The 17,893-nt window shown below is 34.7% G+C and overlaps 2 protein-coding genes across 3 annotated transcripts in view; both read left to right on the top strand.

Annotated features, from left to right (window-relative positions):
* The first annotated feature begins 702 nt into the window (after positions 1-702).
* On the top strand, positions 703-5,406 carry LOC128550982 (deleted in malignant brain tumors 1 protein-like). The gene is made up of 6 exons (XM_053531206.1): positions 703-706; positions 2,394-2,570; positions 2,963-3,169; positions 4,170-4,369; positions 4,668-5,062; positions 5,214-5,406. Exons 1-6 carry the CDS (start codon positions 703-705, stop codon positions 5,404-5,406), a joined length of 1,176 nt encoding a protein of 391 aa, XP_053387181.1.
* LOC123542945 (latent-transforming growth factor beta-binding protein 2-like) overlaps positions 5,406-17,893 on the top strand; it is a 35,256-nt gene continuing 22,768 nt past the window's right edge. For both annotated transcript variants that reach the window (XM_053530908.1, XM_053530906.1), the window contains exon 1: positions 5,406-7,033. In XM_053530908.1, the coding sequence (XP_053386883.1) occupies positions 6,916-7,033 (118 nt within the window). In that variant the 5' untranslated portion in view covers positions 5,406-6,915. The remainder of the gene's footprint in view (positions 7,034-17,893) is intronic.

The following is a 17,893-nucleotide window of genomic DNA, read 5'->3' as shown; positions in this document are numbered from 1 at the left end:
GTGCACTAGTCACTTTTTCCCAGATTTGCTTACGGCAGAGAAATTCCCCGTATTTTATGTTTTTGTCAAGATTAGCTATTTTTCTAGCACAAAGTACCATTGTTAACACCCGGTTAAGATGACAACAGAGATTCTAATTGGCTGATGTAAAGAGGTGAGTTAAGCGTCGTTTCAACTACACGTGTGCGCTAAAATGTGTATATGCAATATGAATGTGCAATATTAATTTTCTATATTAAGTAAACAAAACAAAAACTTAGCATTGACCTTTGTTTTTTTTGTTAAACAATGAATACTGAAAATATATCGTTTAAATTATTTTTCCTGTGCATACGACCATGATACTCTCAAATGAAGGTCACGAAGGTTTTGTAGGGACCTATCTGCCGTTTAAAAACACATAAATTACGTAGAATTTTTTCTGAATTAAAGTTACTTTTGTCCAATTCAAAATAAACAATCAATTTTTCATTATGTATAGCTCACATGTGTCCATGTCCTCTTTTAAACATAGAAATATATGAACAAACTAGGTTAGTGTTTATCTCATTCATGGCCATGTTTTATACTAAACATAGGATAGAGTATAATGTAAAACTACCATATTTGATATTTTCCTTCTCGTCTTATACCAGTGGTTATATTCATATTTGTATACATACAATTACATACATTTAGAGAATGTAATTTTATAAAATCGTGATGGGTATAATATGAATTATTCAGTTATGACAAGTGTATGAATTTCTTTAAACTTTTATATGTGTTAGTTGCAATACTAGTTACAATATGAGGGCTGTTCAAAAATAACATAGACTTTTGCTGTCAAATGTCGCGTATTGTGTGAATAGCAAAGTGAAATATATCATTGTAATTCGTAATCCTTCTGTAATTTGGTCATACATTTTTTGTAACATTTTTGCTGATATTAGGCAAAGTGCGTTGAACGTTTTATTACCATAGCTACGCATAACAGGCGCAATCGCTTTTTGATCTGTCGTGATTTGAATTCGGTCGCTAATGTTCGCACTAATAGTACACTTGTTTGCCCCAAAATACGTCAAAGTGCAGCAACACGTCAGGGCAACTGCACCTAGAGTATGGCGTCATTCTGACGTAGCAGGCGGAGGAAAACAACGTTTAAATGAGTATTACTGTATATAATGCATATAATGGCGTCATCGACTCGCATAGATAATAAGACAGTTGTTTAGTTTTGGAGAAATTTTGGCGAAGAGCAACTGAAATTCATAAACTAATGAAGCAGACGTCAGAGCAATGTTCAGTCATCTGTGTCTTTATCTTCAAGTTGTACAAACAATTCTCATATGGTCCAGAATAGCTTAAAGACAGCATAGACGGAGGGAGAAAACGGAAATTCTGCAAATGGACATTAACGCCAATGCTCACGTTGAGTACCCTGTCCGAGATACGTTGCATAAGTGTTCATACATTTTTGGTATTCTAACCAAACAACTTATTGTGACTTAAGTATCGCTCATGAAAAATTATAAAAGAAATTTACAAATATGAATTAATGCAAACTTAATGAAAGCAATACAATGAAAGCACGACGTCGTAAACGTCATTGAAATATGATCGCCGGGTCCGTGTAAGTGACTGTTTTCGAGGAGGCGTAACTCCTGTTTGCCTAGCCATAATCACGTCAAATGTGCTGTGCAGTTAGTAGTAAAATTGCAAATTATGATGGTATATTTCTTGTTTTGCTTTATTAAAGTATATAAAAGCTGGAGTAAAAGTATATGTTATTTTTGAAGAGCCCTCGTACAAATGCCTATATAAGCCGTTTATAACTAAATGTCATAAAGTTGTATAATAATTAAACTTTATTTAATTCCACTTTTTCTTTTTTGTCATTAAGCAACGTTTTGTTCCGTGTGAAAACAGTAAAAGGTTTCCCTCTACATTCAGCCAGGGCTAAGGTAAACCCTGGGAGAGAAAATACCAAGGCTGTTGGAAGTGGCCTATAGCCCTACAACCACTACACTTCTCCCCCTTTACTTTTTTCAGAGCTCATCAGCACTCCAGAATGATCCCCTCTCTAAGTTTGTTTAGTTTTTGCAATTGCTTTCTCGTCAATTATCTTAACTAGGGATCATATGCTGCTTTTTATGGAATTTCACTCAAGTGTATCATTGAAGGGCCTACGAACCGCTATATAAAATATTTGCGGATGTTCATAAATTTTAGTATGTTTTAACATGTGCTATTACTGCGTTTTGCTCAACCCAGTCTCAATCAAACCAAGTCTGAATTACTATCACTTTGGTTTCGTTGTAGGTTCCTTCGAGTCTATACTTACTATTTCATTTGCGTTCACGTTTGTTGTACACTGTACATGTGCTTCGTCAATAGTTATCTTTCAATTACAGAAAATGGTATATTTACATGGACAGTTGGCACTGGTTTAAGGTATATAAACACAGATATAACATTCATCGTTATAGATAGTTTAAATGCTCTAGCAAAAAGTATAGTAACTATCAATTACTGTGGATGTGAAGAACCGGGACAATGCTCTTCTATTACGTCTAATTCAAATTCTACAGGTAATGTATGTCATTTTCTGCTCTGTATTAATTAATGTTTACGTTTTTCAATAATTTAGTTCATACTAATTTATTTTTAGTCAATAATGACACAAGTTCTACAACTTATATTAATCACTGTAGACAGCTTATTCCTGATGGAATCCATCGCATCGGGGGTATGAGAGAAGAGAATTCAGTTTCCCATTTAATGCCGAGCGTCAAGCAAGGGTGCTACTGTTATTATTTTCATGTCTTAGGTATGACGCGACCGAGGATCGAACCAATGACCTACCGCACTCGAAGCGGACATTCTACCACTAGGCTATTAGGGTGGTCAATAATTCAAGATAAAAAAGTATAGTATAAAACCATGTTATAAGAGGTTTGAATAATGTGAATCTTGTTTTCAGATAATGTAAAAAAGGCATCATGTAATTGTCCAGAATATGCTACCGGATTGTACTGCGAATTGATACAAAATACATGTCCAAATATTACATGCTACCAAAATGATTTATGCAATGCGACGGCCTACCGACTATCAGATAGCTGGCCATGTGCTCCGTGTCCGAATGGAAGACGTCAAGTAATGACTCCAAAACAACAAACTTGTGAAGGTAGGTAAAAATGAATAAGTTAGTTTATTTGTGCCCGAACACATAATCGCGTTTCTTCATTTACAAGCTCGAAGGTGAACGTGGAAAGGTAAACAAAAGTTATAAATCAGGGTGTAAGATTTTTATTCGATATATTATATAACTATCATGCACATGATTCGAAACCTATATCAGATTGAAAGTGCTACCCCGGTACTACGATTTCTTCACCAAAACCTTCCACCAAAACCTTCTCGTTTTCACTCTGTTTCTGATCAACCACTTTCGACAACAGAATTGCAGTAAAAACATACCAGAGCGCACGTGTACGATATTCTATTTTATCTTGCCCCCTACAAGTTTCTTGCATTTCTGTTGGTCAATAGACGTCACGCGGAGACAGGATATATTCCATATCCTGCAAGTACATTTCAGATATGAATTTTGATTATAACAAAATGGCTGCCACATCGCTGGCGTACTTGAATCAAGTCGGATTAATAATTACCTCCAGCGATAGATATCGTTTTCGAAAGTAAATTTAGTGTTTTCTTGCCGTCGTTTTCATTCTAGTTAGTATAGGTTCGTGGAAACAGAGATATGTGCATAAACATATTGGGGGCATTCATATGCGTATGTGCACCAGGGAATATTCATGCTTCTGAAAATGAACCATGTAAACTGCCAGGTATGTTAAACAATAAGAAGTCCAAATATATTGCTAAAGCAAGTGTCGCTGGAAATAAAAATTTGAGGTATGAAATACATTTGTTTTGTACCTTCTGGAATCAAAGAGCTACATCAAAACAAGGTGTACCGACGATACATGTCGCCTCTTACTATCAGCAGGGTAAGACAGTGGTCCAATTCCAACTTTTATACACAAATTGCCCCAGCACTGCATGGAACGGAAGATAGAATTATGCAGTGTATAAACATCGGAAAAGATGTTGATTTTCATACATAAAATAAACAAAAACAAAAAACTGTGTGCATTATGTGGCATTTTGTGTCATTACAGGCAAGTTGGAAGATTCAGTTAATGTGAAGTGCAATAGCTCACAATGGGATATAAGCATGGATATTGACCTGTTAAAGACAAGTTACCCCGGAATCAGACCTCATGACATATATTTAGGGGAATCACAATGCCACGGAAAACTAGAAGGGTCCATCCTAAAGTTCAACTATAATATTAGTAGCTGTAAAACAACAAAAATGGTGAGCGCGTACTAGTATATTAGTATTCTTATGCATAAAATTTACTTTTTGTTATGTCTAACTAATTTCTATTAATTTGGAAAGGATGTCAAATAAATATTGATTAATACTTTGTATAAAGGTGTTATTTTTTAACTCAGGAGAGCGATAGCTATGATGTTAAGACTTAATGCCATGGACGGCAGGATTTTGAATCTAAAGACAGTCCAATGCTTTCTTGATTTCTCTTGGGCGAGAACCGTACTTGAAATAATTTACATTAAACTACAACGTTATATACCATCTCCTTTCTTTTCAGACATCAGGCATTACACACATCTTTAGCAATAAATTATTTTATGTCATCTTTGATCCTGTTATACCGTTTTTAATTCGTCGACACATATGGACTTTTGCTGTAGAGTGTGATGTTATCAAAGGGGGAACGGGGACATCACATTTACATCATGGCATTGAAACACATCATGCAACATACGTTGAACATTATAATGTCACTGTGGAGCTTTTTAGTGATCAACACTTTCAGCACCCTATTAATGGAAGAACCGGAATTGTCCATGTAGGAGAGGACGTATACGTCAAGGTGTCTACGACCATATCAGATTGGAATACAAAAATGCGACTTCACACGTGTTTTACTAGACCAAATAGCAATGCGACAAGTGACATGGATGTTGTTTTGATAAATAATGGGTAACTGGATGTTTATTTATTCTATTCATAACCTTATTATATGGAATTTTGTTGTGTAAGAATTATGATACATGTAGATAGTTTAGACAAAAATTTAAATTATTCCTTCTTTAATTGTTTTTAAAGTATACTATTTTATTTATCATTTCAGATGTGAAGTAGACGGCAACACACACATTATTTCGCAGTCAACACATGAGACGAGATTTGTTTTTCAAGATTTTGAGTATCTTACAAATGATGAAGGGCTAGACATTTACTGTAACGCAACATATTGTGATTCTAAGGATTACTCGTCAGGTTGCGTACAGACCTGCCATCAAGGTCCTTCATTGGTCGGATGACTGCTCTGAACTCAAAACCAATAAATGACACTGTTTTTTTTTTTTTTTTTGGTTTTTTTTTTTTTTTACTTTTTTTCACTTTCTCCAAACACCCTACCATTTTATGTATGATTAAAAAGTACTTCTTTGATGTTTAAAACAACCCGTCTGCTCTATTTTCCCGCTACAGTTTATTTTTGTTGTGGGCCTACTCTGCAATGCATGACTCTCTGGCTGTGTTTCTGGTGCTCTGTCAGCTTCCGGGAAATCTTCTATTGCCTTTATATGTGCGTGTAAATATAATTTCAGTTTGCAAATCAGACTAATCGATAACGCATTATAGATAATTTATCAAAATGAACAATTTATGCAACACTCTGCCTGATTGGACGAGAGTGTCAATTTGTTTCACTCTGCTGATTGTGCTACGCTGGGTGAAATGTAGACAAAGCGTTTATCCTAAACGAGTAAACGACGCTGTTCACAGTTTTAAAGCTAAGTTTCGCTCAGTATATTTAGCAAGAATATTGATATATCTATTGATAAGTAAGTTTAATAAATATGATAAAAGCCTGTTCAAATACCAACATATATCAATTTACAGAAAGAGATGAATACGGTCTGCGTATTACATGAATAAAGGTGTGATTAGAGTCTTCTATGTAGAGAAGTGCCTTCCAGACCGCTGCTGTATTTGTCGTTGAATAAACGAAACAAAATTGCACATCTAGGAAACCTTTGTGAACATTTTAAAGAGAACCATTTAAATTGTTAAGTGTGGTGTTTTGCTATTTGCAAAATGTTAGATAGATGATAGAATGACACGATTTGCAAACCTCATATACTTCTTGTCTTACTACAATTAGCCGACAATCATTTTTAAAGATTGTCCTTGTTATAGATTCACATTTGCCTTTGTCTATGTGAAATATATCATATAAAATATAAGTATATTCAAATGATTCACGGAAACTACTGTGATAAAATCAAGATATATACTATTACGCATTCGTCTATAACTACCGTGTATGCTGTGCTATAATTATGAGTTAAGTATAAAAAAAGTTTTAAGTATTTTGCCTATTGTCATTTCTAACGTACTGAAACATGCATTCAATGAGTTTAAGTGCATATAAACACATGTCTGCCATCTAAAGTTATCGCTCGGGGGGATTTAAATTGGTCGTTTGATAAAAATGTTAATACAGGTGGTCTTATGTACGATGACGTCTGTTAATAAGATTGATATTAAATTCTTCACTTATCAGCTCGGATCAGTGTGTATTTTATTGACAAATATGTCAAGAGCATTTTTGATTCTCTTTTTTATCAGTGCTGAAATTGGTTTTGGTGATACCATTGTAAATATGCACACAATTGCCGATCATCTTTGGACAACATTAACTACAATGATGTTTTAACAGGAAACAGAAAAATAAATACAAATGATGCAAACTGGATTATTTGAACTGCTTATCATTTTCTGTTGAACTTCCATAACAAGAATAGTGTTGACTTTTAAAGACAAATATGTTAAGGAATATGAACGAAAGGAAGATCGCACTATATTGGAATAGTATATTTTATTTTATGATTATTCTTCTGGTATTGACCAGTGTACGAACGACTGCAATAAGGGATATAGATGGTAACGTTTTATCTTTTAATTTGCTATAGATTACAGGGTGCGTTTGTGTGCTTGTGAGTCTAAAACGATGTCCTACCGTGAACTTGTATCTTACTTGTCTGTTTTTCTGTGTTAGTTAGTTGGCTGTGGTTGTGTGTTTGGTACATGAATGCCTGCGCTATTGTGTTTTACGTTGTAGTGTAGCTGTGACTAAGGAACCTAGCATTCCCTTTGTATATTCATCCTTGTTCTACTTTCCCCTACCGCTTCCTCCCCAAATACCCCATCCCAATCCCTTTTTTACCCCTTTCCCCCCCCCCCCCCCTATCTGTATTTGGTATGAATTTATGTGTACTTGTTAGATTTATGAAGCAACCCGTCTGCAATATTTTTCCACTACGGCTTCTTTTTTGTTGCGGGCATACTTTGCAAATACGTGGCTCTGAGGCTGTGTATTCAGTATTCAGAGCTTCAGAGAAATATACCCTTACCTATTACCTTTTGTTTTTTCACCACTAGTTCCACTATATATCGTGTTACAAAATTTAAATATTTCCCGTATTCCTTAATGATTTAATAAGTGACAACCTACCAGTAGGACTATTTTTCTATGACATAAAGTATACAAGTATTCTGCTGCAATACAAATCATTCTATTGATAACAGCTTCGCATCAACGACAGCGCCAAGAAGTTAGTAGACCTTTAAGTGTCCCTTACAGGAGAAGAACAAAAAAAAAAGAAATGCGGAAAATGAAATGCATTTACAACCATATAACATTTATGGTTAAACATATTTGTCAGATTACAACCCTTCGCATTCAATAGGCAGTAACGAACTTCAGTATGAAACAATCCGTGATGATCACGTGTACGAAACTATTCATACGTATATAAACATGTGAATACTGTAACCTTTACACGGAGCTTGAAACTTTGATTTGTTGATTAATTTGTAAAAAAAAGATGATTTCTTGAAACTATTGATTCACATAAATTTAAAAGAGTAAATGTCGAAAAATAAGAAATTTTAACTGTAATATTCTTTCAGGTCAAGTTTCAAGTATATTATTTCGTTGTATCCGAAGCTATTTCAATATTACTGATAAGATCAAATATATAGTCTTTGTTTTGGGTTTAACGCCGTTTTTCAACAGTATTTCAGTCATGTAACGGCGGACAGTTAACCTAACCAGTGTTCCTGGATTCTGTACCAGTACAAACCTATTCTCCGCAAGTAACTGCCAACTTCCCCACATGAATCAGAGGTGGAGGACTAATGATTGCAGACACAATGTCGTTTATTAAATAGTCACGGAAAACATACGTCCTGCCCGAGGATCGAACTCGCGACCCCGCGATCCGCACACCAACGCTCTTACCTACTGAGCTAAGCGGGCGGGCTCAAATATATAGTCAGTATAAGTAAAGTTATTGCAATTCGAAAACAAGTTTACTTCGAAAATTAAACTAGGATACAGCTACTAGTATTTTAATATTATAAATAAGATTAAATATATAGAGTCGTTATTAATAAAGTTATTGCAATTCGAAAACAATTTTACTTCGAAAATCAACCCATTTGATTAAGTGGAAAAACTGTATTCGTAGCATAGCAAATTATTAATAACATGTTCTTAGCTCAATTACTTCTTGTTATGATAAGGTTTTCGATTTTAGCATTTTGGTTTAACATTTTGAGCTTACTAGATTTACTTACGCCTTTTTGCTGGTGATCAAAACCATCTGTTTGATTAAGCATGTTCATGGACTGTAAAGGAATTCAAGCTTAGCTTAACGTCCACGTCAGATCTCGTCTAGACAAAGGTTGAGGAGAAATAATGATTTACTCATATAACAAGTATAAACGTGTATTTTATAGAAACACGCAGATGTATTCATACGGCGATGGAACCTTCTATGATTCACAGATGGCAATTCCATAAAAATCTGTGTATAATCCATATTCAAAACGTGGGCTTTCAAATGACTGCACTCTTTATATTTTACTGTTTAAAAACTATTGATATGACATTACTGACATGTCTTTCTAGTAATGTTTACCTATATTTTTCTTTTGAATGTTACCTACATGTTATTCTACATGTAATTCAACCAAAGATATTTACATTGGCCCTATATTTTTATTGACAATTATGATGTTCATTTAGTTCAGGCGCGAAAGTGACATCAGTGCTTCTTAGTGACAACGTACCGCTATTTTTAAGACGTCCGTTTATAGTCAGACAGAACGTCTCTTAGATGAGCCGTCTGGTGAACGGAATGGCCGAGAATCTGATTATAATGTTAAATGCAACATAATATAGTAGACGCAACTTGACCGCGATGGTTGACCTTAGGCTGATTATTCATATCGGTTATTTCATTATAGAAATCAAGGGTGCTTAGGGGAGCCGTGTATATTTATATGGAATTAGTTTGATTACAGTGCAGTATCAAAGTATATATACTTACATTTGATCAATTAAAACTTTCCAATACATTAATTTATATTTACACAAAATTATATTTCCTTTTTCTCGTGCAGCTCGTGTTTTACGTACACTCCTTTTCAATAATAGGTTGTGCCTCATTATGTATTATAATGCAAAGGTCAACCATCGGGGTCAAGTTGCGTCCACTATATATGTAATTTATAATATAATCTTGTTTTGGATAAAGGTCACCACTTTGAAATGTGTCTCTACTTGAACTTGAGGAAATACCGTAAATTACACAGAATTTATAAAAAAAACGGCACGGTAAAAGTTTTTAAAAATTTGCAATTAAGTGCGAAGCACGGTCAACTGTAAGAATATACCCACTAATGCCATTTTTTAAACATTACTAATAGAGTCCTAATACCTTAAGGCCTATGCTATTTTGAAATTATGAATTAGGTGGGTGGGGTACATGATATTATTTCTGATTAATTTCGAAGTTACTGTAAAACAAACGTTATTCCAATGTGACAATACATCAAAACCATGAAGTGCTGAACTCTTACTTTAATTTAAAAAGTAAAGTGGGAAAAGTTATCAGTATGTTCGTGTCACAATTTTCGGGGTAAGTATTCTATGTCATCGTTCATAACTGCGAAAAACTATAACATACATAATAAAGCTAAACTATCCGTGTAAATGAACTGAGAGCTATTTTTCTATTTCCGTTTATTACTTTTCTAAAAAACACATTACAATTTACCAGGTGTTGGCAAAATTTGTCATTTTTGTGCACATGCCTTTACACATTAAAGAAGTCCGAACTATAGGTATGGTGTGCGAGAGGGGCCTGAGCGCTTACGTAGTGCTCATTTACAGGAATTGTACTGTTCATATATATATATATGAATTTTATAGGTAGATAAAATTATTTATGTCATTGTTGTACATTTGGAGCAAATCGGTCCTATTCTGAAATATGTTAATTTATATACTACGGTAAAAGCCAATCAATGAATTCCTTTTATACCGTTGAACCAATCGTGAAACGGCATCTTCCTTCTTCGTCAGCATTCAAGAGTGAATAGCACGCTTCTTTCTTTAATTTTATTTTGGCTAATTTCTGGTTTTATCTTACCACCACATGCTATTCCGCCTCCTCTTTCAAGTGCAATTTTCTAATTTTGAAAGATTTCTCTTAATATGCAAATTCATTTACATTTCTTAATATGCTTTCGGCGGTTATATCCGCCCTAATATGTGAATATATTATTTGTTATGGTATTGGACTGTAACTCCATTCAGATATGAGAACATATCTATTTGTTAAGGACGGTATGTTTCGGCCCAGATATGTGAAAATAAATGTTAAGGTATTTTTCGGCGGTATTTTCTGCCCAGACATGTGAAAATATATATATTTTTTTAATGTATTGTTTTGCAATGGCGGTATTTTTCGCCCAGATATGTGAAATATATATTTGTTAAGCGGTATTTTTCGCCCAGATATGTGAAAATATATATTTGTTAAGGTATTGTTCGGCAAAATAAATGTTGCCCTTTTTCAGTCAACACTTAGTTCACTCTTATATTTTCCCATACATAGTCCTCAGGGTCAGTGCTTCGTTGTGAACAGATGCACATAAATAACTTTATCATAAGTCCGCAAAGTGCAATAAAAGAAATAGCAGTATTAATTTTGTAATAATATTATTTATTTACAAGGTATGTCTGACAAATGACATCGAGAATTCTAACTTTAGAAAGCTGCATTTTCAAGTACCTGAATTTTTCCACTTTGGTTAAAAAGAGTTTTTTTTCACAATAGATAATGACTGACTACAGAAGGTAATAAAAATACCATTGACCTAGAGAATGCTACAACCTACTAAACTTCAGAGTTTGTTTAAAATTATATTGAACACGTTTGCTTTAATTTAAGGTGAAAAATAAACTAGAACTATATGATACAAATCGAATAAATCATTTCGAACATGTTAGACAGTGAGAAAGCAAACATATCGTACGTATTATTTAGCATGGATGATTTGAACTGTGAATATATACTTTTTACACTTAACATTTAATTCCACGAGTACACACACATATACATGTATATTTACCTTAACCCTTTATACAATAGGAATATATTTGTTTTACCTGTAAGATTAAAGCATAACCCCTCGTGAACAAATAATGCATGTGGCATTCACTGTTGATATATAATTGTAATATTATATTTTGACGTTACACTGAAACAAACAAACCTTTTTGCATATCATTTATATAAAAACAAACAAACAAAACGGGAACAATGTTTATTTTGTTTGATTGTGAGTAACACCGAAACGACACAATGAACTTTTCCCAGGTTTTGTTGGTGGTGAAAGGTCCAGGGGTCCCTCCAGACATTTTTGAGGCTCAGACTAGTACCTAGATCGAGACACTAACCTCAGTTGGATGGCTTCCTTACGTGAAAAGTTTCACACCTCAAGTGGGTTTTTGATCCCACGTCGGTGATGGGCGAGGAATTCGAAGCCAGCGACCATGACCATCAAGTTTTTCTTTTGCAAGTATAAAACATAAATATTCAATTAAATTTCGTAAAATATAACTGACAATGACATTACCACGTTGGAAGTTACAAATGGTTTGCCGAATACACCATACTTTTAAATACAGAAGTTTACACAACCATGTGGGTCGGAAAGCACGAAATTTACGTTCTTGAACGTATATGTGAATAGTTACTTTTGAAATGTAAACAAAGGCATAAAAGTAACTGTTTTCATGTTCGTGGTAAGGATCGACTTGTGATTGTCAATGTTCCCGATACGGAATATAATGAATGTATAAACACGAGCCGTTTCATCTTACAGGACTTACAAGAACATAGTAAGCGGTTGTTTATTTATTGTATTTATGTTCTAGTAACCTTTGACACTGATTTCGAGGACAGGCCGGGTTTGTGACATATACATGTCTGTTGTTGGGCTGGAAAAAGATAGATCCAAAATTTATACTAAAAGCTATATTGCATAAATGTTTCGTTATTTCTGTGCATACAATTCGGTTGTTTGAAGGTTAGAATATCAGAAAATTACAGGAAATAAAACATGTCTTTGAAAAAGTACCGATCTTTCATCATTTGTTCGGTTGGCGCATGATTACAAATTTAATGTTAGTAGGCCGTGATGTCCATGAAGCCGTGTAAAGTGATAATTTTGATGATACGTTGGTTTTATTTTGTAATTGTGAGTGATCGTTAAGTGATCAGAAAGATCGGACAGTGGGATGTTATAAAAAAGTGATGTTTCATTTAGATTAGAAAGTCAATCGTACTCTACAATAAGGAAATCTAAGGTAAAATACTCCTTTTATTTCGTTCACTGAAGAAAACATGGCGGACACAGTTTTGTAAAAGAGCGGTGCACGTGTGATTCGTGTAACATAGTTTAACGGCGTTTTCTTAGAAAGCTAACGCTCAGCTCATTTACACTGACATATCCTTGATTGAAGAATATATATATTGTATATATATGAGAGACTTACGGTACCAAATACTTACCCCAAAAATTTCTATGCATTTTCTTCTAGTGCACTGTTGGGACATGTTTTTGAGTGTCATTGATACTTTATAATTTATTCGGAGATACATTTTCTTATAATTATTAGTTTCTTTTTGATCCCCGTGCATTTCTCGCGTTGTTACGACAATCTCAGTTTTACATACGAATTTTGCATTGTCGAAATAGCATAGTCCTTAACAAAGGACATTCTATATCGAATTTCAGCCAGTCTATAACATTAGCGATTGCACCCAATTTATTGCTCAAGATACTAAAGGCATAGGCACTTCCCTGGGTCATATAACCCTATCATGAAAACGGATTACTACGTTTCCACCCGTGGCTAGACGCGCCGTATGTGTAACTGGGATATAACGGCGGACAGATAACCTAACCAGGTTTCCTTGATTCTGTACCAGTACATACATGTTCTCCGCAAGTAAATGCCAAATTCTTCACATAAATCAATGGTAGAGGACAAATGATTTGAGTCACGATGTCTTTTATTAAATCGTCACGGAGAACATATGCCTCGCCAAGGGATTGAACTAGCGACCCCACAATCCATAGATCTCAAAAATATTCTACACGTTATAAACCGAATGATTTTAGCTTTAGATCTCAGTCAAGCTTGATTAAAGGATAGGTTGGACCAAGTGCTTGATACATGAAATGAATTATGTAGTTCACTATTTTGATGGTTTAGCACCAGTCATATATCAAAAGCTTTGCAAAACACTTTTTTCGTCATATATGAAATCAAAAAACTCTCCAACTGAAATTTCCAATTTAGAGGTACAAGTATCGGCAGATCTTCATGTACATGATGGTAAGATATTCACAATAATTACACACAAGTTTAGGCGTTCAAAGTATGTGTTCGTTACAAACTCTTATGTCCACACTCAGAATGCTCAAGCATTAGTGTTCGCTTTCATATAAAAACAAAAGTTTGAATACACAAGCTCTTTTCTACGTAGTCTCTTTTTGTTTTATCTTTTTACATTTATATAATAAAATTAGTTAAATTATCATTTTTATTATCATTTCTCGTGATCTAGAAGTGATTTCTCCTCGTTTGTTCTAACATACTTTCGACCGGTAACGTTCACAAATGCATTTTTGTCGACTAGAGGCAGTCTGAATATTTCGAATGCATTCAACCAGTATGTGCTGCAAGACTGGTACTCCTGTGCACGTTCCATAATTTAGTAATGACTTGTCTAAAGGTCTAAAGACGAAAACCGATGGCTGTTCAAAATTATGAGTGAACTTTCACAAAAACTTATTCATAAGTAGTCAAGAAACACACGCATGAAAATTATAGACCTGTAACTCAAATGAGCCGTGCCATGAGAAAATCAACATAGTGGGTTTGCGACCAGCATGGATCCAGACCAGCCTGCGCATCCGCGCAGTCTGGTCAGGCTCCATGCTGTTCGCTTTTAAAGCCTATTGGAATTGAAGAAACTGTTAGCGAACAGCATGGATCCTGACCAGACTGCGCGGATGCGCAGGCTGGTCTGGATCCATGCTGGTCGCACACCCACTATGTTGGTTTTCTCATGGCACGGCTCAAAGGTTTCATTTCGGATAAAGGAAACGATTAATGCATGATACCAAATCGAACAGACTGCGATACAACAAGTACATTTTGCAACAACACGTTTGGTGGTTTTTCAGTGCCGTTATATTTTCTGGTCCTTTGGGATCATGGAGTCCATTCAATATATGTGTAATACAGTTCGGCTTAAGCCGGTGCTAGGGAGCGTTGCACATTACATTATCTCTCATGAACAGACTCAATTAAATCGAGTCTACTATTATTCTTCTTGGTTGCATTCTTTGCTTCCGAAGGATCTTTTTACAGATTTTTTGTATGTGTATGGTTACAAAGCTTTCCTTCGATTCAAGAAGTCTTGTGAAGGTATCGAGTAATTAAATAATATTACAGACTGAAAATTCGGAGCAAACGGTTATAATGAAAATAATAATAATAAGATATTGAATACACTTTGCAAATAAATCATTAATATGTAGTCACTTAAGGTATTAAGTCTTTTCCGATGTTGGTGACAAATAACCTATATGTAATAGTTACTGTTCGAGAAATAGGTCTGCATTGTGCTTATAGACCTGTGAGGGATTTGTGAACCGAGCGAGCGTTGCGAAGGACGTTTGTAGCGTGTATGTGTGATTACAAACAAATAGTTAGAAGAAGGAACAAGAGAATATATGCTACAATTTATCGGATACTATTTATATAACAAAAAGTCCAACTTGCTACGCTCCTGTAAATATATTTGTCAGCATCTAGGACATGACATTTTGTTTTTCATTAAAAATCCGTGCACATTTAGCAAATATTCGGAGGATTATACTTTAGTCTCTTTCTGATATCATCAATGTGTGTCTAGTAAGTTAGTCAGAATTTGACGCAAAATGGTATTTTATAAGTTTGTTGGGTTTTTTTGCCCGTAAAATGGGCATTTTAAAATTGCACTGTCTATCCGTTCGTCCGCGCGTCCATGCGTGTGTTCGTCCGGTAAATTCTTGGGACGACGTGTCATGCGCAAGACCCAGACCCCTAGCTCCAAGGTCAAAGGTTAACATGATCTGTTTCGTGTCCGGTCCATAACTCTGCCATCCATAAAGGGATTTTGAAACAACTTGGCACAAATGTTTATCATAATGAGTCGGTGTGTCATGCGCAACACCCGTATCCCTAGCTCAAAAGGTCAAGGTCACACTTATAAGTCAAAGGTTAACATGATATGTTTCGTGCCCGGTTCATAACTCTTCCATTCATTAAAGGATTTTGAAATTATTTGGCATAAATGTGTCTCATATTGAGTCGACGTGCCATTAGCAAGACACAGACCCCTAGCTCCAAGGTCAAGTTCACAATTATAGGTCATATGTTAACATGGTTTGTTTATTGTCCAGCTCATGAATAACTCTGCCATTGATGAAAAGATTTTGAAATTACTTGTTCCATATAATGAGATGAGGCGTCATGCGCGGGATCCAGACCCCTGGCTCCAAGGTCAAGGTCCGATTAGAAGTCGAAGGCGTTTCTTGTCTTGTCCATAACTTTGCCATTTATCAAGGATTTGAAAATAATTTGACACAAATGTTAACCATACATAGGAAATGTGTCACGTTTATGACCGAGGCCTCTTACGGCAAGGTCAAGGTCACAAAATGATATTTGATCTTTTGCACAAACAATTGTGGCATTCTGAGGCCTACTTCCGGGGCATTTGTCACCAATAGTGACAGCTATTGTTTTTCATATTTATCATAAGAAACTTTAAGTTTATTTAGTTCTTTAATTTGCTACCTTAATAAACATTGCCGTATATAAAAGTATTGATACAAATTTATCATTACATTATCGCAAGAAATGCTATCATAATATAACGTGATCAGGCACACGTAAAGAAGACACAACGGAATGTGCTAAAAATTTGCGCGCATCGAGAAGATATTAAAACCTTCAGTTTTCTAGACAATGACAGTAATGAGTACACCTAATTAAGAGGCCTCTGTTTTAATTGACATCGCAACGATTTGAATAAATATTATATAGTTTAAAGTCGTTCTTGTCCTCAACATCTGATTCACGTGAGAAGTTGTCAGATACTTGTGGATGTAAGTATAATCCAGGAAACTGACTGTTTTACACGAATGAAAGAGTGTCAGGTCGACAATTCTTTGTACAATGCAAAATATCTTATCCTATTTAAAAGCATAAAATGTTAACTGTTAATTTGATATGAATTAACGACATTTAGCAAAAGAAGAACATTTTTCAGAAAACAAGAAATGTACTTTGACCGTTACCCACAAATTACTACTACCTAAAAAGCTTCCTTTAGATATGTTTAAATTGTCAATCTTATTTCAAATATTTTTGAATGCATCACGATCATTAACTTGGGCTATTTCTTTAATTTATGATCCATGTTTATTGTACAGATTCTCCTCCCAGACGGAGTTGGCCCGTATTAACTTTCAGACAAATATCAAGACTTTTTTATTATAGAATATTGCTTTACAGACAAGTCCTGTATAATACAGGTTATAACACACTAAATAGTTGTTGTTCTTTATTCTATATAAAATTGACCTATTTCCAATGACCGCAGCACACATCAGGACCCATTTTAAATTTCTGTAACTTACATTTTCTTGAAGAATATTGTCAGTGCTAACTAAAAATGAAAAGAAAAGTGGGGGTCATGTTTGATGCAAGAAAAATAATTTCAGTCAAACAAACAAACTGCAAAATCAGCTAAAAAATGAGACCCCAAATTATACTGGTGGTGTATGATCTAAGTTTCCATGAAAAATTTTGTCATGGTGTTATTTCATGATCAAAATGCTATCTTCATGTCAAGCATAGATCTGTCATGTGATTTTACCAAAAAAATTGCAAAGAAAATAAGGAAAATAGCTCTACACAGCGAAAAAACTGAGGACTATTTGTATCCGCCATTATGCGACTACCATTTTTTTTCGCGCCATTTTTCTATTTAGTGTCTGTATGCCTATATATATTTTCAAGATATGTGCAACATAGCTCAGGCGGGCAAAACGCAGATAACAATTGGATATATTAAGCAAATCATTTTGTGGGTTCGAATCCTCGTGCGGGTTTTTTCATTTTTCATTTTTTTTCTTTTTGTGTTTTTTTTTTTCGGTTTCATTTTTGTTCCCGTATTTTTGTTTCTTTCTTTGAAGGTTTGTATTTATATGTATGCCTTTATATAACACAGCAGTATGTTTATTTGCATGGCCTAAATGCATGCATTTAGTCAATATCATCTTTGATATAATGCTAAACTTTTCTGATCTGCCATATCGGCT

Source organism: Mercenaria mercenaria, chromosome 19 (genome assembly GCF_021730395.1).
Source record: "Mercenaria mercenaria strain notata chromosome 19, MADL_Memer_1, whole genome shotgun sequence".
Lineage (NCBI taxonomy): Eukaryota > Metazoa > Mollusca > Bivalvia > Venerida > Veneridae > Mercenaria > Mercenaria mercenaria.
The sequence above is the reverse complement of the archived record's forward strand: the minus strand, read 5'-3'. Positions and strand labels throughout refer to the sequence as shown.

Excerpts from the sequence above, each read along its gene's own strand:
- LOC128550982 (XM_053531206.1), top strand. Across the intron at positions 2,571-2,962 it reads GTCTAATTCAAATTCTACAG|ATAATGTAAAAAAGGCATCA; the intron begins GTAATGTATGTC and ends TCTTGTTTTCAG. Across the intron at positions 5,063-5,213 it reads GTTGTTTTGATAAATAATGG|ATGTGAAGTAGACGGCAACA; the intron begins GTAACTGGATGT and ends TTATCATTTCAG.